This window comes from Pyxicephalus adspersus, chromosome 5 (assembly GCF_032062135.1).
Source record: "Pyxicephalus adspersus chromosome 5, UCB_Pads_2.0, whole genome shotgun sequence".
NCBI classification, from domain to species: Eukaryota; Metazoa; Chordata; class Amphibia; order Anura; family Pyxicephalidae; genus Pyxicephalus; species Pyxicephalus adspersus.
This window is the reverse complement of record NC_092862.1, coordinates 53,482,830-53,508,418: the sequence shown is the minus strand read 5'-3', so window position 1 is coordinate 53,508,418 and position 25,589 is coordinate 53,482,830. Positions and strand designations below refer to the sequence as shown.

Sequence of the window (25,589 nt, the reverse complement as noted above, 5' to 3'; positions counted from 1 at the left end):
TGTTATTAAAAAGATACCATTAATGTGTGTTAATGAAAAGACCTTTCCAAATACAATAAGCATTTAAATTTTCCAAATAAGAAAATAATAACTTATTCAAAAAAATAGAGTACAAGTAGACAGTACAGTCAGGCAAATTGAAGTTTAAGCATACGCTTTAGTCAAAACTGAAAATGAAGCTTTAGGTTTGGTCTACACCGTCGTTTTCCCCAGCGTTTAATCTAACGCTTTAAAAGCCCATGTTTGTATGTTTTAAAAACGGGGTTATTGAGGAAAAGCGCAGGTAAACGCTTCCATTTATTTCAATGGGGACATTTCCCTGTGTTTATTGACGTTTTTCTGCGTTTATAAGCGTAAACGGGGTAAAAATGCGGGTAAGTGTGGTAAAAACACGGCATAGACATTTTCCAGCGTTTTAAAGGCAAGCTTTAAAACGCTAATAAAAGTACATAAAAACACATTTAACCGTGGTAGGAACGTTTACATTTAAAAAAAAAGTAAGAAATGTAAATGTAACAATACACCCAACTTCTTGTCATAACCAAAATACAAAAAGCTTGTCAGAAAAAGAGTCAGAAAGTTCCTTTTTCTCTTTCATCAAATTTAAACTTCCATTAACACATCAGAGAGGAGAGGAAGGTGCCTGGAGGGAATGGATACCTCAGTTTTAAAGTAAAACTGCATACTAGATACCGCTTACTTTTTTAAGTAAATATGTTTTGTAGTGTATTTGCTTCTCATTTAAAACAGTATCTGCCTTTCCAATACAGAGTCTGCCTTTAAAGATCAGCAAGGCCACACGTTTTTCTACAATATTTACAGCATTTCAGCTGCATGCTGTTACAACATATTTTATGCTTTAACTGTATCTCCTACATTATGATAATAAACAGGAAACACAGAAGTCATGAGATCTTGCCAGATTTAAAATGTCCAAAAACATTCACTTTAAAATCAATATGAAGACAGTAAAGCGCAGTCAAAGACTTCCCGCTAATCTAAACAGCAGCCACCAGTGACTTTGGCCACCCATCTGCACAGGCTGTTTATACATTTATACTAACACAAGATTTACAGCAGGCTTGGAAGATCAGAATAGATTAGGACAATGCTATTTATTCACACCAAATTTTATTGCTTTGTGATTATAGAATGAAAGCTTTGTATTCTGCATGGACAAGACAAAAAAGGAAACATATTTAAAACAAATGTATTAAAAGTGTATCTGCCTCTTGCCTTATTCTTACATTTCCCAACTGAACAACTATCCACAGAAACTGTTTGCCCAGTGCCAAATCATGTACCCGACTCAACATGGTTTACCCATATAAAAGTTCTTTTACAAGAACAAAGTATGCAGAGTGAAAAATTAGCAAAAGAGGAAATACTATATTGGAAACTCTGGAAGCCTAAACTGAAAATGTTTATATAAATATATATTTTTTATCAGCCATGGCTTTCCCAATATGTATTGATTTACAAACATCAGCTAACATCACCTTATATTTAGGTTTTGGATAGAGTGGAAAAGGCTGACTCAAGTTTCCATTGTTGTCTGTGTCCCCCCACTGGGAACATGCATTCCCTATATTTTACTGGTGACTACTGCCATTAGGAATAATTTTAAGGTAAACTGCAAGATTTTGGAGTGAGGGGAAATCTTTCAACATAGGCAATTATCTAAGAGAAGAATTCATTCCCTGTTGTGTTCCTGAAACAGGAAGTTAGAAAGTTTCCCAAAAGAACACAGACATAATACATTCAAAAGAAAACCAAACAAGAGGTCCCATTTCAGCTGTTCACACTACTGCTTGTAAAGGAGTAGAGCAAATACTTACCCGGATAGCTGCTTTTAAGTAGCATGGGCAGAAGGTAAGGCAAATTATCAAACTGTTCTTTTACAATTATGTATTTTAGAGTGTCAGTAGTGGTTCTTAGTGAACTGGGTGCCATGGGTGAAATGAAGGATAAGAAGAGAAAAAGAAAGAAAGAAAAACCCTGCTTTTTCTCTTCCTTCTTATCCTTTTACAATTATGCCTAGATTAATAAAATTTTATAGCTAATAGGGTGGCTTTAAAAACTTAATGAAAGCAGAAGTAAAGCCAGAATATACTTCCCTGTCCATGTTCTCATCTGCAGCTCAGCAAAATGTGACAGATGACCGAGATCAGGCAGGTAAGAATGAGTAAAGCCTGTACCTTTCAGAAATAAAGTTCTGTCTGATGCCAAGTGTTTAAAGTGGAACTTTAGTACTTTAAAGGGACAGTTCACAAAAAATGACATTCTAATTATAAGCAAAGCATAGTGGGCTTAGAACCTCCCTGGCTTCCTACAAATCAATCCAACAGCCAGATTGACCTGCCATAATCACAAACTTTGTTCCTGTCTACTTGAAGAGTAGTTCTGGGTGTTGGTATGCACATTGAAAATGTAAAGGCATGTCCCAAAACATTCTAATTTGCTAAAACAGGGGTTCCCAACCACTGAACCATGGACTGGTACGGGGCCGTGGGTTGTACCAAACTGGGCTGCAGTAGTCATGGTCATCTGCAGATTTTGCTGTGATAGGAGAGAGGACATAGATCTTTCCTGTCACAAGGAAACCTGCATATGCCAAGGACAGCTGCATCCCTTTGGTAGATCTTCCATTGATATATAAAAAAAAAGAAATGACAAACATTGTTAGCACTGCAATTAGAAGTCCACGGAAGTGCTATTGCAAGTAAATCTCAGAAGCTTTGCGTGTAGCCCTAATATACTGTACATTCTGGCTGTATATATAGTACAGTGAACACCTTGATTCACCAGGTATCACATAGATTCCCCAAGTCATATACAGAGGGTAGGGGTATCTTCAAATTACATTATCAAACACCAAGAAACTTACGAGTTAACTTTTCCCACTTGAAAAAACACTCAGCAGTTGCTGATATATTCCGTTTCAGCACAATCTGCCTTTCTGGCACACTTCTTGCTATCGTCTGAATGTACTCATCACAATTGTTTGATACCAATCTTGTGAATTGCAACATGAGTGATGTACTTATCAGGGCATCATGAAAAATAGAGCAATATTAAAAGGAATATGGAAAGCAGCTAAGAAAAAAATGTAGAATTCAGAGATGCCTGGAATGTCCTAGAAACCAGTTGTTTTTTTTTGTTTTTTTTTTTGTTTGCAAGACTGTCAGAATTTCTGCCATCAAAAATAATATGCTGCTCTTACTTCAAATCTAAGAACTTCTTTTCATTTTTTTTACTTGATGATAGTCATGCTGACAACTTTTTTGGTCCATCAAACTCTGCAGTACAATTACATGAATTTGCTTTTAATAAATTACCATTTTTGCATATATCAGTCAAAGCACCAAGTCTAAATAGTAGCAAAGTAAATGCATTATTAATTCAATTGCCACAACCTATTTAGCTAGCTTCTATCATAATTTGCTCTAACATGCAACCTATCAGAGAACAGAGTCAAATCCAAAGCGCTTAAAGTAAACCGATTAGATTGTCCTAGAGAGATTAGAATGTAGCAAGCTTGCACTATTCTAGCCAATGCATTAATGTTTTAAGCAGGTAAGAAAAAACTAACTCAATTTACAAAGAAATGAAGGTTCGGCTTGCTGATGAAGAAGTTTCGAGCTTTCACCGGCTGTAAAAATATATCAGTGAAACCAGGGGAACAGTTCATTTGCTTCGCTATAATAATGCACACTTTGAGATCCATGGGCAAGGAGGAATTTTGTTTAGGAAAAGTAAAGTGTGTTTATAACTCTGTTTTATTTATCAAGTTTTTGGAGAGAATTTTAGGAGATGCCTTCTTCCAACCACCATCTACTATCATTCCTAGCTTTTTATGACTTCAATTTGCCAAACAAATATAAAGTAAAGCCAGTCCACTGCGGAAGTTCCCAGGATTAGGAGTTTGCAGGATCTTTCAGTTTAAGCATTCAAATAATTATCTTTGGTAATACACAAAGTACTATAAAAAGTATTCAGGTTGGATGCAGATGAGTACTTGCAGACTTTGTATATAGTCATTATAAGGGTAACTGCTACACACTGGATTTTAGATTTTGACTACTGAGCTTTGTAGCAGTGACAGAGGGTGACAGGCTTTTGGTTTTAATTGTTTGTTTCATACAAATGATTGGATGTCACAATGTTTGGAAAGTTGATTGAACTTCACACAACGTAGAACACAAAATATCTAAACAAATCATACAAACTGCATATTTCAATTTAAATGGCAAACAATTAATGAAGAAAATGTTTGACTGTTCATTTTAGCACAACTGCAAGTCTTATCAAATACACCCATGCGACTTGGTATCAGCCTCTCACAAACCCTTATACAGCATCACTCAGATTGGTGGAGTTAAACTGTGACTGAGAGGCAATGCTGCACACATATGTTATATCAAAACACAAACTGATAGGAGGAGAGAGAAGAGAGATGACGTTCTGAGTCTATAGCTGCTCCCTAATTGTTAATTTAGCAGGCTGAAGGTGAAGGGAAGGCACCACTGTATTCTTCTTCAATAGGATTGTAACAGACCAAGTGGTGTCATCTTCCAAGCTGTGCTTTCTGGCAAGACAGGACATAAGGAAAACAGCTTTCTGTTGTGTATTTACCCTGGGTATTTGGCTGTTTGCCTGTGATTTAAATTATTGTTATAACTTGGAGCTGAAAATCACCTGGATTGTGGAAATGGGTTCAATTATGCCAGAACGCCAAAGTTAAAACATGTTTGGCTGTGCGAATAAATACACAGTTTAAGCTAGATATCTAAGTTCTTGCAAATAGACCCGTCCTAAAGTAGATGGATAAATAAATCTTACATTATACAACCAAGTCTGCTGCAATAATAATTTTGTAAGTATCACTGCACAACAAGAAAACATAATTTTTTCACCTATTCTGGACATGTCATAAATACATGAAAAGAAGTGACACTAAAATATAAAATATACCACAGCTCAGTGTTCCATCTTTTACATTTCCAAACTTTCTGTTTATTTACTACAGTGACATGGACACCAGTCTTGGAGTTACTTCGGTATTTTCCCAAGTTTTCCCTGCATACGGCCCAGTAGTTGTAGTTGTAAAAAGAGACACACATGAAAATATCCAATATCACTGGTAGTTTTATAATTATATTCATACCATGACCACAATCTGGAAGGATGCCACAGCAGGCCAAGCTGAGATATTTGGCCAACTGTCTAATATTGCTGAAATTATTATAATATTAACTTAATGTAAATTGCACAGTATGAAATCATATACCGCAAGCCTATTCCATTTTACATCCCATTCTACTATTTTTTTATAAATTCTATGTGTTTTGGTAAACCTCAAACTAAGCAAGTTTACCAATATAGTACTAAAATCCAGTTAAAACAGAAAAAAACTAAAAATTAAAAAATAAAAAAAAAAGAAGGGACAAACGACAACTAAAGAAGGGACAAACGATGTTGCTTCTGCAGTAAAAGAAATCTTTTTCTAGAATATACACTGTTCTGCGCATGCGCAGCTCAGTGTACAATCCTGGCATACATGATTCTGGGAACGAATTTACTCATGTGAGCAAGCAATTTAGGTTGTAAGGTATGATTGACGGAATGTTGAACTTGCTAGAGCTACCCAGGTTATTTTTGTTAGCTCAGTTACTCTGCTGCTGCAACTAATCCCAAAACAGAGTAAAAATGGCTCTCTATATGGCATGTAACAGTTTGCATAAGAGATCAATGAATAGGGCCTGATTTATTTAGGCTCTCCAAGACTGGAGAAGATAGACTATCACGAAAGAACCTGGGATCCAGCAAACCTGCAATGGACCTGGTCCAGGATTAAAAACAGTTACCAAATAGCAGATGAGTAGGAAGAAACCCATTCCAGATTTGCTGGATCACCAGGTTCTCCCACGATAGTCTAACTTCACCAATCTTGGGAGAGCTATAATAAATGAGGCCCACTGTGTGATCATGAGAGATTATTCACAACTTCATGCTACCTATGTAATTTACACCACAGAGTTATTTAATACATAGGTTTAGTGGTCAGTTTCTTACCATATCAATTGAGCAACATTAGCAGACCAACTGAGATACTAAAAAAATATTGCAGTATTGCAATGGTATCATATGACTGTGTCTCCTTACTGTTTTAGGACAGTCGACAAGCAAGATGTCAGGAAGGTAGCTTAGGTACCTAAATCATAAAAAACAGTCATTCCTGAAAAAAAAATTATCAACAAAATATAAAATATTTTACTTTACACAGTAGAAAGAGGAATGCAGTTTACATAGATTTTCCTATTTTTTTTTACACAGATCTCTATGTTGTTGGTGGAGCATGAGAATTGTGAAACAAATACCAAATTCATTAACTAACCTTTCTTTTGGTGTTCCAACTCCATGTTTTCCCAACAAATGGTTATTCAAATGTTTTCTCATAACAAATGCAACCCTGAAAAAAGAAATATGAAAAATGTTTAGGTTGTGTACCTAATATCTAATATTCAGATATTCAAGTGGTCACTGCACAAACCTTTTGCATTAAAAGTTGTATTTACATAATGTTTATATGACATAGTAACTTAATATAGACATATACACACACATTGTACATAATTAAAGCATATCGAACTCCAAAATTTTTTTTTTCCTTTAGATTGAGAAGGATTGACATCAAGTTTTGGTGCTGTGAACTCTTTTAAATTTACATTTCCTTATCTTTATATTCACAAACAAGCATTGCTTTTTTCCACCACCATATCCATAATCAGAAAGCTCCCAGGTGCCGGTGGGGGCAGAGGAGCTGGAAATAAGTTTTTTTTATGATTTCATAGGAATTAACTTAGTAGTGTGCTTTAGGAGGCAGCCCTCCCTAGGTCATGTCCACAGATGATGCCAGCTCCCCCCCGTACCCAGATTTTTAGGCGCATTCACCTAAAACGTTTCTAGAAATGACCATGCGGTAGGCCATACTTCATTGATTTTATGCATGAATGGTGACTTAGTCTGTAAACACACACACACACACACACACACACACACACACACACACACACACTGCATTGTCACAATCTGACACACATATTTGGACCACACAAAAGACTGTGGTCAATGGCAATGAGAGTCAGGAACAGGGGTGTAGTGAGGCGAGAATGGGTGGATAGGATCACGCCGCTCCTTTTTTTTACGACTGCACCTTTGCCCAGGAACCTAATCATAAAAACCTGCTTAAAGGAATAAATGGGACCTGCTCAGCTTTCATATTTTCTATTCAGGAAAAGGCAATAAACTCATTTGTCATCACAATCATATTTATTTGTTACTATGTTCTACAGATTCCTTGTACTGTAACTTTATTAAAAATAGCAAAAAATCCTGTTCATTGGTCACAAGAAAACGTTATTTGTTGTCTATTGAATGAAGTCTCAATGTTATTGACTGACTAAGCCTGACAATTTAGACATCAGCAAATGTAAAAAAAATCTAAATTGCTCACTTGATAAGCAAACATTTCTGTTACAACTTCTAGTGTGAAAAGGACTCGCAAACATTTTTGTTAATTATGTATTACAGCTGTCCTTCATAAACTTAATTACTAATTGCTGAAAGGCAATGGGATTCCATTTGCATATGTACACGAAAGGCATGAAATATGCAGAAATATGATTTTAATTAGCATGCTGTGATATGACGGGATACAAATCAAACTGGCATGTTATAAGATTTTTAACATTAAACACAGAATTCATCTGGACAATTCACGTATAATGGACACAGCTGAATTATGAAACGAACACTCAATTAATAAGAAATCCTGATACCAAGGTGGTTATTTATTGTCACAAAGAGATGAGTTGTGTTTTTTGTGCAGCATGGAATTCTAGGGGGTACAAATATGAGTATAAAAAATGTCTTTGGCAATTGATCAATCATTGCATTCACAAGAATACTTGTGATTAATTACAAAGTATCCATTGTATGTCCAAGGCCACACTCAAAATTAACATAGAAAAATAACTGTGTGTGTGCTAAGTAATATAGTCTTTTTTCTAAAGAGCTCAAAACAAAAACACAAAACTGAGCATTAATCTGTAGAAACAGCTACATACATTTATGTGTATTTTGTTTTGGGATGAACTGTTTGGCAGGGAAATTAACGCTCTACATCATATTTTGGCATGTAATAGCCCCCGAGGCCTTTGCATAACAAAGCCTTTGTGAGTGTATTGGACAATACTTGTTATCACAAGCTCTGTAATCTGATACAGTGGCAGACAGAAAAAAAAAAACAATTAGAAGTCACATGAACCATCTCTAAAGCTATCTACATACTCTAGGTAATTGTGGCCTGGGATAAACAGTTGAGGTAGTCTTGGGGAAACATGTAGCATGTGTACAGTGGTCCGCCAACACTGTTTAGCAACTATCACTAACAACCAGCTTCTATGTTGGAATGCCTACTGCTTGTCCTCCTCTTTCTATAGCGCGGAACAACTTTGTGTGTACAGTGAAGTTGCTGGTGAACAATCTGCAACATTTATTGCCATCTACTTCCAGGCTGAAATGGTGCCGACCCAGCCTGTGACAGCTTTAGTGAAGGAGACGCATGCTATGTAGCATTTTGCAAGTTCCATTTATATTTTGACATAGAATGTATGTAAAGTTTACACCTGTAATCAGCCAGAAAACATATCGGTGTTTTCTACCTGCAAATGTCCTGCTCATCATATTGTATGGGCCTCATTTTTTTCCTACTAATTCCTATGCTGCATCAATTCTAGATTTTCACAGAGAAAATCGTTTTTATTAGTACTTTCTTGATGTGACAGATAGCTCTGTGAAAACAAGCACCATCTAGCGGTAACTCATTAGCTTTGAGGTTTTTGTTTTAAAGATCATTAAGGCCAGTAGTATTCTTATTTTTTCTTGTCTGCACACAGCTTATCTGAGTGATCAATGAAATAAATGTCTTCATGAGTCAACCAATTCATTCATGGCTAGATTGTCTTGCTATAACAAATCTAAAGTTGTGTGTAGAAGAATGTATCTGTAAGACAATGTTCAAGTTACTGTGTTATGATTGGATAAGAAGTTTTCTGTATTTGTAATGTATGGCACACTTAGGGCAATAAAAGAGAAAATGCATTGTCAATAGAGAAAGGGATTAGTAGATATGATTTATTAAATATAGATTTCTGACGGGAAATTGATCAGTTTGTAATGAATGACCCAGGGTCATACGACTTCCAATTATTCAGGATGCTTTTTAATTCTTATGTTTGTTTTCTAAAAACTATTTCACAAGAAATCTGATTTAGACTCAAACATGTGCATTGCCATACATATCAGTTTTGTAACACATAACTCATTCAGAATGGCAAATAGAGGACAGTACAATATAGCAAGTGCTGTTGATTCATTGATTACCTGCAATACTGAAACCAGTTCTGCTGTATGTTTGTTTTAAGGTGGAGGGACCCTATTCTAACCCTACATCTATCATCAGCCAGTTGTACTGAGCACTTTGTAAATATGAATGAAGGTGATAAGTAACTTCTCGGATGAAGAAGTGCTACTGTTCAGTACAATGTGTAACACAGTTTCTGTATTTCTTTGTTTGTCTCACTGAAGAAAAGATTATAGCTGTGTTTGAATGTAGCTGTTTACTTACTAGATATTATCTCTACCTGTAATTATTAGAGTTTATTACACAAGAAATCCATAGAATGAATTTGGGAGCCAATGATGGGATCAGGAAAGAATTTTATTCATCCATTGGACATTAGTTTTGCTTCTTGTGAGATCATTAGCATCCATCAGATTAAGTTGGTTGTCTTTTTGTTTCTGCTTTCAATAATTATTCAACAACGTGAACAGACACGGGAAAATCATGTAGGTTGGATTGTCTTACATAGGTTTCTGAAAAATATGCAGATAATTTTAGAGCTGACCCTATTCTATACTGAGAGATGCGGAACATAAAGGAGGCATTTTCAATGCAAGTAATATGTTGAAAGGCTGCTTTCACTCAATGCCTTCCACTTCACTGTGCTGCATAATTATGCATTACAAAAAGATATTAGCCATCTTGTGTGTGCTGACTGGAGCTCATTACATCAGTGAGCACTAGAGTATGATTGGTCTCCAAACTGAAGGCAGAAAATCATTCCCATCACTTCTAGATGATAAGCACAAAAACTAAAGTATCGTAATATTTTGAATGGGTTAAAGATTCAAAGTCTGCATGATATTTTTATACTTGAGAAAAACACGCAAATAGTTTCAAAGCAGTCTGGCAGAAATATGTTTTTGTGTAAGAAGATCACACAGCTCTTTATACCCAAGGCTCCAATTTTCTTGTGGCGACTGTGTAATATTTTGCAATGTAAAATTGACTGAGATGGAAGCTATTTTGCATGGTACAGTGGCCATGGCTAACAAATGAGAGTTTTGTGGGCTGAGTGTTAGTCCCCTGCCTCATCTGCCACCCCTAATGACAGCAGCCACCTGCTGTTTTATTGTCACAGCTGGAGCCAGTTCACACTCCTTGGTGCCGAGTTCTGCCCATGAGCGCCAAGCTCTCTCTTCGCCTCATTACTTTGATGAACTTTTTATGGTCAGCACCCATGAAGACCTCATCTAGGACTACAGAGCCCAGACTTGGCTGCAAGGAGTGCTTCAAGCACACACAAAGCAATAAGGCACAGTTATACTGGGGCTGCAACTGCCTGTCACTTACTTAACGAGTCATTCTACCATGCTTTGACTGAACAGACCTCAACAGGTAAAAACACAAAGTGGTTGTAGGTAAGTAATATTACTTACTCGGTTATGTTCATGCAGTGCTGTCATGCTTTTTTTTTTTTTTGTAAATTGCATAAAGTTACTGAGAAAAAGACATGCTATAGTAAAGGAAAACACGGGCAATACAATGATTTAGATACTACAAAGTGAACTTTGCTTTCTAAACTTTCTTATGCCAAAATACTATATATCTCAAATAGTTCTTTACAAAGATAAAAACACAAAACACCTCGCACCCAGCTGAAAAGGACAACAGAGCCACCAGAAAACCTGTATTATCTGAAGCCAGTTGTTAACAATGAATGATTTCCCTTCCTGTAGGGAATCAAACCTTTAACACTTTATCAAAACATACACATACAACTAAAAGCGGAATAAACAGTTACAATGTTTGTTTTTTTCTTTCCATATTTATTCCAGAGTCTATTCTTATGCCCAGACTTGTATTCTATTTGTAATTTGATTTTTAACCTACCAGTTACCCCCAGTTATCTCTAGCCCACTTTTAAAAAATTGCCCTCTCTGTGTCTGGTGCCACGATCTTAGCCATTGGTGGTTATGTTTTCTTCCACCAGTCTTCCTGTACATGCTTGCTCTGACTACTATCAAGGGCAGTTGATTTTCCAGTACTAAAGGCTATCAGAGCCTCTGGTTTTCAAGGTGTAATTCTTTGTACTTAGCACTTTATTTTAGCCACATAATATGCTCTAATGAGCCTAATGTTGGGCACCAGGGTTACAGCAACCTACTCTCACACAGAGTGTAATAGGAAAGCTTAGGCCTGTTCACACTTGAAGTGGAAAACCACAGTTAGCCATTGCCAGACACTTAGAAAACTGCTGCTTTACATTAAGGAGCGTCAAACCGCACTGCAGGTTAACACGTTTGCCTTGTGATTACCAAGTAGTTTTTTTTCTGCAGAGAATGCCAGAGGACTCCAAAGTGACTTGTCGCTTCCAGAAACTCAGTACTGAACCACCGCAACTAGGTTAAAATATGTTTACCAAATGGTTCCTAAGTGCTCGTAATTAGTGGAAGGGGAGCGAGTGGTTAGGTGCATGGTTGAGCCTACAGTACGGCACTAAGATCAATGGCATGTCTGAAATGGCCCTTAGTTTGAAGGGCATGATAAATGGTATTAAACATGTAGATGTGTATAAGGAGAAGCAGGAAATGTTTTGGAACAAGTCACGGGTTAGATGAATGGCTCCATAGTTTTGTGAATTATGTGAGCTTTAACAGAACAGTCAAGGCTAATATAACAAATGTAAAATGTCAACCTCATCTGAAAATTTGCACTAAAACACCTTTAGAAACCTGACAGACATAACTTGACACAAGTTTATTAACTTAAAACTTTTTTTTAAAATTATTTGGAGAATGGCAGCTACAGAGTAAGCAAAAAGCATTATCCATTGCATTAAGCACCATTAAAATGTTTTTATTGCTATGAAAACATATGCATAATTTGCTATTATATGTCTTGACTACAAAACATTCATGAAAATTAAACAATACAGAAACACATCAGTTTTTTATAAGCATATGTATGGAAACTATATGAACACAGTTTGCGATCATATTAATAACCAATCAAAAAACAGCACTGTCAATAAACACAGATTCAGCCAGCACCACAACGACTGCACTTCACAATAGAACCCCTACATATTCAGAATAAAGATATCACATTACATACAGTTAAGTTTTTGCTTACTGTCATTATGTAGTGAATACATGGGTCATTAGCTTCATGAATCCCTTAAAAACCAATAAGCTCCACCACAGAAGTCCCCATGTATGCTAAGTGAACAAGTACAATTACAACATTCAAATGATTCCCCAAAAGACAACATTTGCTTCCACTGTTTTGTAAGAAGAGAAATATCTATACTAAAGTATTGGGAATTTGAAGGTATATATCTGGCAACTTTAATGTTGGCTATGAAATTGTAATAGTTTTAGAGTTACAAATCTCCATTTTAGTTTGGAACTGGCGAAAGGGATGTTTAGTAAATGTAAGAAAATAGGTGATCATTTCAATGGTCAATAATTCAAAAAGCAAAACAAATTCTTTAATGCAGTTCAGTTTCGGGCACCATTTCTTAAAAAGGATGTTGTAGAACTGGAGAGATTGCAGAGATGGGCAACTATAGTTATTCAACCGGCATTTCTCATTTTTTTTTTTTCGCTTCCCTTGAAATAACTTTCTGGTTTTCAGGGAACCCCTGCTATAAATATTATATTCACAGCCACATTAGTATGGTGGTCAGTGGGGAGAATGATCTTTACATTCCTGGTCACTGGGAAGAAAGTCACTGTCACGTATAACAGGGAGGGGAGGGTAACAGAAAGGTGTATATACTACTAGGCCTCAAATGACTAGGGAAAAGGGAATGGTCACCCCTTGCAGACACCCTAATCTGGCCCTAACTCCTAACCCTTTACAAACAACAACACAGAAACAAGTAAAACCAAAGAGGCTGTCAGATATTCACATATGCAGCTTGTCTGACAGATCCTCAAACTTCTGTCACGGAAGGGACCGTGACAGTCACCCATACAGATAACAAAAAAGATTATTGCTATCACTAAAACTGACCTGAGAGGCACAAATTGCTCATTCCTTAGGAACCTCTAGCAACCTCTGCAGAAAACCTAGGGTTGAGAAACACTGAACTAAACTGACAATAGGTGTGTTAAAATTCTCTCCTAAGAAAAATAATTTAGGGAAGGATCTGATCACTTGGCAAAAAAATAAATAAATAAAAATCATAGAATAGCATTTAGAGGAAAAGAGGTTTAAGGCTACACAATTGGCAAGGCTTTTTTTTACAGGAAGGGCTACACAAATGTGAAAAATAATCTATCAGGAAGTATTTCAGTTGATTAGTTAATTGGAAAAAAATGGCTGTATTTCTAAATTACAACAATGAGCCAGGTAGATTTATACAAGATTCGGGGAATATTGGATTGTCATAGGAGATCTGCAAATGTTTTTTTCCGCTAGGAAACAAAGTGGACCATGTTTTCTAAGACTTTATTTGCCTTCTGAATCAGACATAAAATTAGGGTTCTGAGCATGTGGATTTTAATTGTATTTATCAGTTGATCTCAATGGATCTTTTACTGATGTAACATGCAACTTTCTACCAGATCTCTCAATGTCCAGACTAATGCTACAATGCAATACAAACTTTGCTCTGATTACAGTCATGCTAGATAAAGTCATGTACACAGCATACAGGAGTGAATCTAAATGTTTTTCCTTTTAAAAACAGGCATACAGATATTCCCAAAGTAACACAGGATCTACAAAAATTCTTCTAATTATACACTTACACCAGTGAGCTGCCATATCAGAATTGCACCATAGGATCTGTTACTCATAACTGATAAATTCCAATACTTGAAAAAGAACTTTACTTACAAGTTTAAAAGAAGTCACTTATGGGTTTACAGTGTCTCTGCCAAGGTACCTGACATCTAATAGCATCACTTGCTTACAACAGCTCACTGCTCCCCTTTAAACATTACTTTACAAGGCCTTGCCAAGAAAGGTGATCTAAATAATAGTTTTAGTACATTAAAATCCATCCAGGAAGAAAAAGCAGGTTGTGAGCTTTATATCACCCACCATTTAATGCAGAATTTGACATGGTGAGAGTGGAGAAGATTCATTAATGGGGATGAGTTTTAGAGTTTGACCCTACAAAAAGGTTAACTGAGAAAGACTCCTCTAAGCAGCCATATTTTGATATTTGAAGCATTTGCTTAGATATTAATTTATTCAACAAGGCAAAAGTGTAATAAAATTTCCCAGAAACCCATGACCTGTACTAGTTTTCATTGCACATTTGGAAATGATAGCACTCTTAGTGAATCTCAAAAAAGCAAATACAGGGTTTAGCTATTTGTGAACTGGAACACAGAAAGAAATAAAACTAGAAGGTCTCTAAAGTGAGACTGCAGTAAATGAACATATCAGCAATGGAAATATACAGAGATTAGGAATATATTAAATTTACATGTAATGTTGATCTCATGTTAAAGAGATACGGATTTCAGGTGATTTTAAAACTAACTTGTTATAAGTCTGGGCAACTAACTGAACAAACTAAAGTTACATACATTAAACCACAATAGTCAACCCATCAAGAGATTTAGATTGTTGAGCTTACTAGTAAATTTTGACTTTTCTTGTACCAAGCTTCCCTATTGGTATGTGAGCCTGCTGATAAAAGAAACCTTTTTCTGGCAGAAATATGCAAACTTCATTATCTGGAATGAGCATGTAGCCAGTGAAGTCAGAACTGCTCATATTTATACCTGTTCTGGGTCAGTGAAGAAGAAAATACTAAAGCTACCACTGGATCAGCATGAAAGCTTGGCAGCTAGCATTTTCTGGAAGTGGCCTGTAAAGTTATCTTTTGACAAGTGTATTTTAATTTAATTTTACTTTTTATAACTATTATGCAAGCCCAGGAGACAAGAGGTGATAGAACCCAGATCAGCTTTATATTTGTATCTACTTATAATCTTGACATGCAGTTTTCTCCGACTTTAACCTCTGCCTTTTTCCCCCCATTATATGCTTAGTTCTAATTGACCTGGAAATCTCATGCCCCCTCCAAATGTCCAGGCTGTATTCAAGAGGTAAACTTCTCATGGAAAATGTTGCATTTAACGCTTGTGGAAATATCAGATGCCTGTATTTATTGTAGTAGTGTTACAACTTGAGGAAGGGACCATGGCGCATGGAGTATTGATGCCTTTCTTTGTAGTGAGGACTTATGGTTACTTTAACACAGAGTCACTTTAACACCCTTTCCCTTGCACGTTAAAAACATGGTTAATAAGACCAACATTAAGTTTTAAGATCACGCAAAAAAGATAAATCATTAGTTTCCACAAAGACATGCAGAAGAATGACATGTTTTGGGAAGATGGTATATTCTGTGCTTCATCATAGATTCAGGAGAAAATATTCCAAATAATTAGCCGGGTTAGATAACAAGTATTTATTGTTTATGAGCCTGATGAGGAGATTTCCCCTTGATGTCACTAGGATGGAAATAGAAGGCAGATCCTTCTAAAAATAAAGATCACAGGGAACAGCAGTTGAGGACAATCTCCTAGGAAGGACGCTTGACCTGGAGAAAGTTATCACGGATGAGGGTTAGATTTTTGCAACTTGTGATATATTTTTTTTTTTTTTTTCGCAAAAATCCTTTTTGGTGTAACTCGGTATACCAACTCTTGTATACTCTCACATGTAACTCTTTACTTCGTTGGTGTATAGCAAGTCAGATCTATAAAGTGTTTTATTAACAAGTGGCAAAGTTTACAGTCAATTTAAAAAACTAACAGACTTAAGTTTTTTCTTTGCAGTTTACTTTAGGTAAGAAAGTTCTTTAGTGAAGTCTAATGAAAGACAGTCAGGGTAAACCTGTATCAGGGAAAATAGTAAATAAACATTTACAGCAGTTAACCACCTGGGCGTTACACTGATGTCTAGATTTCTGTACCAAAAGCGGGACACTGTTTTTCATGATATTTTTTTAAATTGTAGACCTGTAACTTACAGAAATATGTCCGAACAAGGGTCTAGTAGATATCATGAATATAAAAAAAGCTTGAAACACAATCATGTAAAAAAAAAATAAAAAAAAAAAAAAAAAATTTACTTTTAATAAAATTAAATAAAAAACACAAAAATCAGCTTAAACAAGAATGCATAAATAAATCAAAAATACTGAAAATGCAATAATTTGGTCCCTAGTGTGGTAAATTTTAAAACAGAGTCCAACGTCACATAACTGTAGACAAAACCACATGGATTGGATACAGGACTTTGTATTGAATCCAATACAAAATATTTGAATTTCCCGCTACAACCCCCATCGACGAGCGCACGCAAGGACATCATCAGGAATCGCTGAGGGACGGGTACGCGAACGCCGGGTGTTTTAATTTTTTCCAAACTTCCATGCAAAAAGTGTTACATTTTTTGCCTGGAAATTTATTTTAGATTGTAGGCTATAATTCACTGAATTACTCAATAATTACTTAAAATTCACCGAATTACAACGAATTACCGCTTAACTCACCAAAATATGTCCAAAATTTTTTAAATTTATTAATAAAATTTTTTTTATAAAACATAAAAAAAAAATCTTTAAAAAAAATCTTTAAAAAAATTTAAAAAAAAAAATAGTGTATAATGTAATGTATTTGTACAGTAACTTATAATAATACAATGATATATATAATATATAAAGATTTCTTTGTATTGGACTCAATACAGCTTTTTTGTATTGAGTTCAATAGAAAGTTATTTGAATTTCCCGCACCGACGCATGCAGCGACGTCACCGAGAAACCCTGGACATCGTCACTGCAGTCGCCGGGAGAGGACTGAAGAGGACGGAAGTGTCCGGAGCAGCTGCGGGAACCGGGTAAGTATATTCTTACAGTTGTAATCTGATTGTCATACAATGTATGACAATCGGATTGCAATATAATGCTTGTTTAACCACCTGAGAAAAGTTCGGGTTTAACACTTTTTGCAAGTGTTTTTACCCCGAACCAAGGTCGGGTTAAACGGCCGGGTAAAGTACTGGTATATACTGCCCGGTGGAAGTTTTTTTTTTTTCCCTCAAGGACAATTCAGATCCTTTCAAAATGGCTTTGCAAAAGCAGCCTCTCTGTACTGACAATTACTGTATACATAGTCACCAGGCACTGCATTGTACAACCATTATAGGATAAAAAATTAGAGATGGCCTGAATGCCAATATTGGGAAATGGAGACACTTCATGGTAGAGCAGCTTAGGGGTGGTGAAACTGGAAACATGGAACATGCACTGGCAAACAAAAAAGCTTACCACCTTCTCCCCCCTACCCAACAAATTTGCTATAACTGTGTGAACAACAGGAAAGCATTATTAACACATATAAAAATCATTAAGGTTAAAGATAAAAAGATAAGTAGCTGCACTAGGCCATCATAAAATGTCCCTCATTGCCATCCTGCTAGCTGATAAAAGGCTCTTTCTGCTTCTTGTAAATAGCGTTTGATGTTTAAATCACTGAAGTAGGACCAAAGGGTTTTATCTGAACATTAAAATAATCTTTTGGTGTCAACAGAAATTCACATTTGCCCTTATTTACATACATCATTAGGAGTAATAAAAACAGTATTATTAATAATTTCATTAACATTAAAATATAATCAAAAAACATTTGTGTTTCCCATGGCTTTGAGCAACCGTAAACCGAAAGGAAAGAATATATATATATATATATATATATATATATATATATATATATATATATATATATATAAAAATTAGCAGCTATATCTATATCAGTTTCAATATGACAAATTTATGGAACATTACACATCTTTAAACATAATTTAGCCCCATTTCTGTAAAAGCAAAAAAACTACAACCTAAATAATGATATGATCCAATCTTTTTGGGGGTACAGATGGTATAATTCCTCTATAATGACACTCTGTTTCCTTCCAGCAAATCCAGCCTTATCCTCTGGGTTGACACAGTTTCTCAAATTCCACTTTGAAGCTGTCAGAAAATGGCAGCAATCAAAATATTGATACTTAAAGTTGAAATGAGGAGACAGCTTGAACTAGCTTTTAGCTATAGCTTTGGAGCAACATAAATCAGACGCGCTGTACAACCGATTGTGAGCCCCTGAAAACAGCAGATCACTCATTATATTTGGCAGCAAAACGAAAGAAAAAAGTGGAAAAACACTTTTCTTTACCAGGAAACACTGTTAAAAAAATTACTGTTAAGACAGTAAAATGAGTTAAAACATATAGAATGTTATATGTTATGAGCATTTACCTACCACAAATACTAATCTAATTTTCTCTTAAACAAAGGATGTATAAACAGAATTGTCTTTTACATACAGTGGTACCTCGGTATAAGTCCGCTTTGAAGTAAGTCCAACTTGGTATACAGTTAGGTCCATAAATATTTAGACAGAGACAACATTTTTATAATTTTTACACAGTATTAAGCAGTGTTTAAATTATTTCATACAGCCCCATCAATGTATGATTTGCCAATAACAATAGGATTTCACAAATACCGTTTGATGACTGTTAAAGTGGATCTGAGACAACGGACAAAGTTTTGCTAACCCTTACCCTTGAATATCTGCTTTTTATATATTAATTTACAAATGCAGTACATATCCTGGCAAATAGTGTGAAAAAGGCCTTCCTTTATATACAGCTGATTATCTGCTGCATGACAAACAATGTTTCCTCTTACTGTCAAGGTTAGCAAGATATGGAATGTGATTTGGTGATTTCAACACTGCCATGCTCACTGTTTTCCTTACTGGAGAGAAAGCTGCTGTGAAATGATCTCCCTGCTTCGCATTTATCCTATCTGTGCTTCCAGCATCCCTCCTGCTGCTTATTGATATTTCTTCACCCTCTGACGAATCTAACATCAAATATAATGTTAATTACATTTAAAAAAATTAAACTTAAAAAAAAAAATGGCAAAACTGATATTTCAGGTTTCAGTGGCTTCTGGCAAGCAATATCACATGCCAACATCTACTTCACAAAAATTTCAGAAATGAAATGGCCTGATCAGAAATCCATAATTTTCCCAAATCTAACAGCTATTACTAGTAATGCGTTTACCATTTCAATTTGATGTATACATATAAGGGGATCTAAGTTGTAAGCAAATGAGGCCTTTGGTAATTGCTTGTAGAAGAACCAAATTTACATATATTTTAATGTTCAGATTAAATCAATTTTAGAACAAGCCACCTAAAAAGTTATCTTTCAATTACCCTTAAAGCTAAACTCCAAAATCAAACCACCTACTTCATGTTTTCGTACCCTTAAGGTAGTAGTAAGACCTTTGAGCCTTTTCTAAATGTAGCATCCAGTGGCATACGTGGCAGCTGCCAGGAACAGAGTCAGAAACATTTATGGGACAATAGATAGAATAAAGTTGGTTAAAAATTACCTCAAGTAGAAGCTGTGTACATAGGTCAGATCATTCACATCCAATTATCGCTTCAGGGTCAGAATCTGACGTGTGTACAGCGACCGCTCAACGTCGTTCATGGATCCATAATGGCGAATCCATGAACGACAAACGACTGCAATACAAGTAAAGGGGAGAGAGTGCAGCTGGCTCGTTTCCCTCCCCCCCTCCATAGAGCAGAACGGCACTGTATGTACAGTGCTCCTTCTTCTACATATGTCAGTCTTTTGTTGTTGGAAAGGTTCGTGAAAGATGCTTTCCGACAAACAAAAGTCGAACGTGTGTACACAGCCTAATACTTTTATTTTATTTTTTAAACCTTTTAAAGCATCAACACACAAACAATACACTGAAGCCTAAATGCCTATTTTTGCAGTGTACATGTTAAGCAAATGGAGCTGTAAAGGTAGTTTAAGACAAATGACAAGAAAGCTTCATTTACATTACTTTCATCACCCTTTCATCTGTCAGTGCAATCTTTTACAATGAACTTCTTCTTAAGATAAATTAGTCAAGCAGACTTGCTATGCCGATTTATTTCTTGGGCACGAATGATAGGCTTCATACACAATGAGCTGTGCATAGATCTATGTATTTTCTGTTATATAGACGCAGTTACAATACAACTTGGATACAATAAAAGGATATAACGGACACTAAAAGTGAAAAATTAGACAAGCTGCAGGTACTTTTCTAAAGTCTACACTGATATCTCACATGTGTACACATGAAATGGAAATGTTGCCAGTGCAGAGACTTCATTTAAACAACTTTGGGGAAACCTGTAAACACTGAATAGGTCACTTTTAAAAGCTAAAGTATACCACAAGAAGGTCCAAAGAAGAAAAGAATGTGTATTATCTACAAGTAAGCAATATCAATATGACTACATTCAGAAAGAAAGTAAACATAGATGAAGCTAAAATATTTTGGCAAAACATTTAGAAATGTTTAGGCAGGAGGAGAGGTGTCAAACAGAAATGTGCCAAGAAAACCAGATAACGGACAAATGATTAAGGAGATTGATGCACTACAGTAAGGTGTAGACAAAAAACAGAAGCACTCAGAAGGTAGGCTGCCTTTATGCATCTCGGTTACTCCTTGGCACCCCGGAGTCACATCTTGTGTGTGCTTTACTACCATAGCACTTTTTCTCACTTTCACCTCTTTACTCTCTTTTTCTCTATTGTTTTTGGTAGTGCTTAATGCGTCCTAGATTTAGTGCCACTGACAACATGGTGTCCTCCTGTATGTCTGGCCCTGGTACAAGATTGCAATAGAATCAGTGTTTATCATTTAACCCAAGTTTATACCACATTGTTATTTTTCATAATAGCTCCACATCAATGGTGATGCTCACTATCAATTGTTGGGGCAAAGACATTAAGCCTATAGCTCTGCAGGTTCTATAGAAGTGCTGAGCACAGTGTGAAAATCACATGAGTATGAGTACTGTTTTCTTACAAATCATTTTGCATTGAAACCATATCTACTTCACATCTGGACTTAGCTCTTTGACCAAACTTGCCTTTTAATCAACTGTCCACAATTTTATTTACACATTATTTTTAAATAAATAGTTGCACTAATCTTTACTTCTTCATGAATTTACCAACCATAATGCCCAATCTGACAACTTTTTTTTTTTTTTTTTTTAAGAATATCAACACACTCTCAGCTTCTTTGCAGCCGCAGCCTCCTGTGATAGAAACACAAAGTAATAGCTTATCCTGTTATGAAAGTTCAAGCACGCTTCACATCACCTTAAACACTGAAGTAGAAAGGGCAGATGCTTCTCGATCAGGGAAACTGAATATCAGCTTCATTAATTACATATATAAATGTTCTACTGATAATGCATAACAACTCCAAAAAAAAAAAGCCTGTACCACTGCTGTGTGAAATTCTACGTCTAAGCTAGAAATGAGATTTACATCACTGCTGCTTATTAACTCGCTTTACAAAAAACAATAATAATGAAAAAAACCTCTAGAACAAATAAATCAAATAGGCCTCCAGGATGCTGAAATAAATAAATTACAAACAATTGCACTGGCAGCAATGATATTTTAAAAAGCTTGTGCAAGCTTGTTGTGCATTGGCAGTAGCACATGCTCAGCTTTTAACTAAAGCATAAGGAAAAATTAAGCAGCCTTTTCTGGTTGCATATCTTTAGATGGACCTATTGCTGGCGCACGTAGCATTCATTACTAATTAGGTGCTTCTGCCCTATTCAACAGTGGTCGCCAGAGCTAGACATTGTATATATTATAATGAGGGAGACAATTTTATTATTAACTATGATTTCACTGGGGATTAGGTTAATGCAGCATTTCTTTTGTTCTTAGCTGTTGGGAAATGCACACTATATGTCTTTTCTTAATCAAACGAGATCAAGGAGACAAAATGGAAAAAGAAGCAATACAACAATTTATGTTATTAACATCTATTCATAGCTGTCAAGGAAGTTCTTCAGTGTTTTCAATGATAGTATTCTGTTGAGTTTCAGTTAGCAATAAAAATAACAAAACAATATTTCCATGATGATGGCCTTGTTTATGTACAATAACAATAGCTATAAAAAAATCGAGAAGGTTTTCATGCTATAAAAAAACACACAAGAAGCAAATGGTTTTTAACAAAAAGCTGGCCCCCTTTTGTAATGATATAGTGAACCCCCACACCCCCCAAAAATAAAAATAGATTGTGAGTACTTTTTTCAAACTGATCTTTTCTCTAACTATTTACATGTGGGTATATTGTGGACTACTACAAATTTAGAGATTTTATAAATCAAAAGAGGTAAATTCCCTTTCGTGGCTATACCTCTGCACCCAGTAAACAGATTAGCTATGGTAAGCGGGGAAATATAGCAAAGCTGTCCTTTAATACATTTCCCCTACCCACCTGCTTTGATGTGAAGTCCTGCCCAGTGACACACAGCCTTCACAAAGAAAACCTACAACTGTCTCATCTTCATAATGCGCTTGTGTTATACAACACCACCACTCATGGGACATCAGGATATCGGTATTTGTTGCTTCCTTCAGTGGTCAACCAACCCATAGAAAAAAATGGGGTTGTAGAAAGCTTGCTCAGGAAAAAGAGACAACAATGAATATATAATAATATATACACACACAAACAATCACATTTTTGCTAATGTTTAATCAGCTGGGTGTACTTTCTGAAAATTGGCAAATTTTACAACAGAAAAAACAATTCCGTCACACGTGTGTACTAGATCAGACCGAAGCAACTCAATGATTCTGGATAAATATAAACATCTCAGATATTTTTATAAATTAAACATTTGATGACCTGGCAAACTGCCATTAAATATGTGTTTAGATAGGGGAAAAAAATAATAATTTATAAATAGACTACCAGAATATATGTAAAGTGATTAGACAGTCCTAGCTTATGGAGTTTAATGCTTGACTTTGAAATGCCCAATTATTATTTGCAAAAATAAAATATTTTTCTCCCTCTAATATCCCTGGCTACCTATATATTAAACACCAGTCAAATAATGAAAATCACCTACAAAGTAAATCATATTTATTATCACATTACAATGGCACCTGTCACGGAGTGGGATCATTTTAGTAGCACGTAAACATGCAAATAAAGATGATGGGGAAGGAAAAACAGGCAACTATAAGAATCCGATTAACTTAGCAATGGCTTAATTGTAATGGCTAGAAACATCGGTCAGAGCATGGAGCAATAGGAGGCCTGGTCTGATGAATCACATTTCCTTTAAGGTCATATGGATGGGTGTATGTATCATTAACCTAGTGCAGAGATGGCAGCAGGATGCACTATGGAAAGAAGGCAGGTCAGTGGAAGTAATATGACTCAAAGTGTATGCTGATAACGACTTTATGCAAGATAACAAGAGGTTTTGTGGAATCCATACCTCAACAGACTAAAGCTATGTACAAACGTCAGATGAATCTGGGCTGATAGTCGCCTCAAGGCTAGTTTTCAAAGAGAATCTGGCATGTGTACAGCGCTGGTCCAATGTCATTCAGGGATTCGTCCTGGCGGATCCACTAACGGCAAACGATTGTAAAGGAAGTGAAGGGGAGAGAGCGCAGCGGGGTGCATCTCCATCATTCTCCCCCTCCGCATAAAACAGAATGGTGCTGTATGTATAGCGCTTGTTCAGTCTTTCGCTGTTGGAAAGGATGTTGAAAGATCCTTTCCAACGACAATTATTGAAAGTGTGTATGTAGCCTTAAGCGCCACTGTATATTATTAGGAAGGTAGTTTTAATGCTTTGAACCATGTTTAAAATGTTTCTACAGTGGTGCTGAATGGCACAATAACATCAAGTTATGTTCTTTGAACCTGACCTAGTAATGTGTGTAATTAACAACGCCTTAGTAATAATTTCCAACAGGATACCCAGACAGACTGCATCAAATTATTTGTGCTTTTATTCTTGTAGTATAACCACTAGAAAACCTTAAAGAGTGATAAGCCTCACATAGGAAAACATCACACAAACCCTTTTTCATCCTCTTCAAATGGTATTATATAAGCAGTGTTCACAAAAAAAAAAAAAAAAAAAAAAGGTTTTAGCTATTACTGGGAACACTAAAACATTATAACCTTGAGGTGTCATTTAGCTATCCCCCACTAAATGCAAATAAAGAAAAAACAAAAAAAAAACAAGTTGTATCAATTAAGACTTGTATACAACATAATTAGAATGGTTACTGGATGCCAGTTCCCCGGAAGCAAAAAATTCTTCTAAGCAATAAAAAAGCATGCAAATTAAGGTGACTGAAACATGCTTTCAGCTAGCAAAGTAATATGGTAGCTATTCATCACCTCAAGTCATAAAACACTAGGTCTTGTCCTTAGCATATTCTAATGAAGCCTATCATGCAAATGAGAGTGACCTTTTCTGTGCATTCTGCAAGTTCACATTTATGAGAGGAGTATATATAGTTTGCCAATACAAACTAGCCAAAGACTGCGTAATTACTATAATCAATTAGTAGTTAGTGTCGCTCTGCTCATTTGCAGCTAATGTCATCCAAGCAGTTTTTGAGAAAGCCACCTTTGACAAGCTTATTTTGTTAGTCGTTTTGTAAAAAGAGAAAAAGGGGAAAAAAATGGCAAGTCAGAGTTTCAATAAGCAAGAGCTTGTACATCATTCCTGTATATAGATTATACATGGGCAGGAAAGTTTGTTCAGGAAGATAAAACTTGCATCTCCTTGAAATGATATTGAACTTTTTTTTTTTTGAAGCAGAAAAGCATTAAAATTAAAAAATTGAAATGAAGGACACTCTCCCATAAGGCAGTTCAGGACATGTAGAGATGACTTGGAGGAACCTAGGCTTCCTTTTCAACGGATGAGTAAACAGGCCGTACCCTCTGCTCACCAACAGTCTATTTTGAAGACAGTTATGGATAGGAAACATTACGGGAGCTGGTAATTAAAGTAAAAACTAATACTGTCTCAGAGATGGGGAATTTTGTACAGAAAGATCATTTATCACAGCGTACAGTTCCCACTATAGAAATGAATTATCCTCTTAGTTAACAAGAATCCTTCCATAAGCTGCTAAATGCAGCAAAACACAATGAGGACCAATTGTCGATGCAATAGCTATTTATTCAAAATCTGCACAGTTTGGCAAAGAAAATATTGTACATACTACAGAATGAGTAGCCTAAAATTAAAGTGACTTGTAACAA

General features: G+C 35.8%; 1 protein-coding gene across 3 annotated transcripts in view; it reads right to left on the bottom strand.

Annotated features, from left to right (window-relative positions):
- The window catches only part of ZNF407 (zinc finger protein 407), a 275,487-nt gene that overhangs the window by 155,056 nt on the left and 94,842 nt on the right, over nucleotides 1–25,589 (bottom strand). For all 3 annotated transcript variants that reach the window (XM_072411522.1, XM_072411521.1, XM_072411523.1), the window contains one exon: nucleotides 6,398–6,472. In XM_072411522.1, coding sequence (XP_072267623.1) covers nucleotides 6,398–6,472 — 75 coding nt within the window. The remainder of the gene's footprint in view (nucleotides 1–6,397; nucleotides 6,473–25,589) is intronic.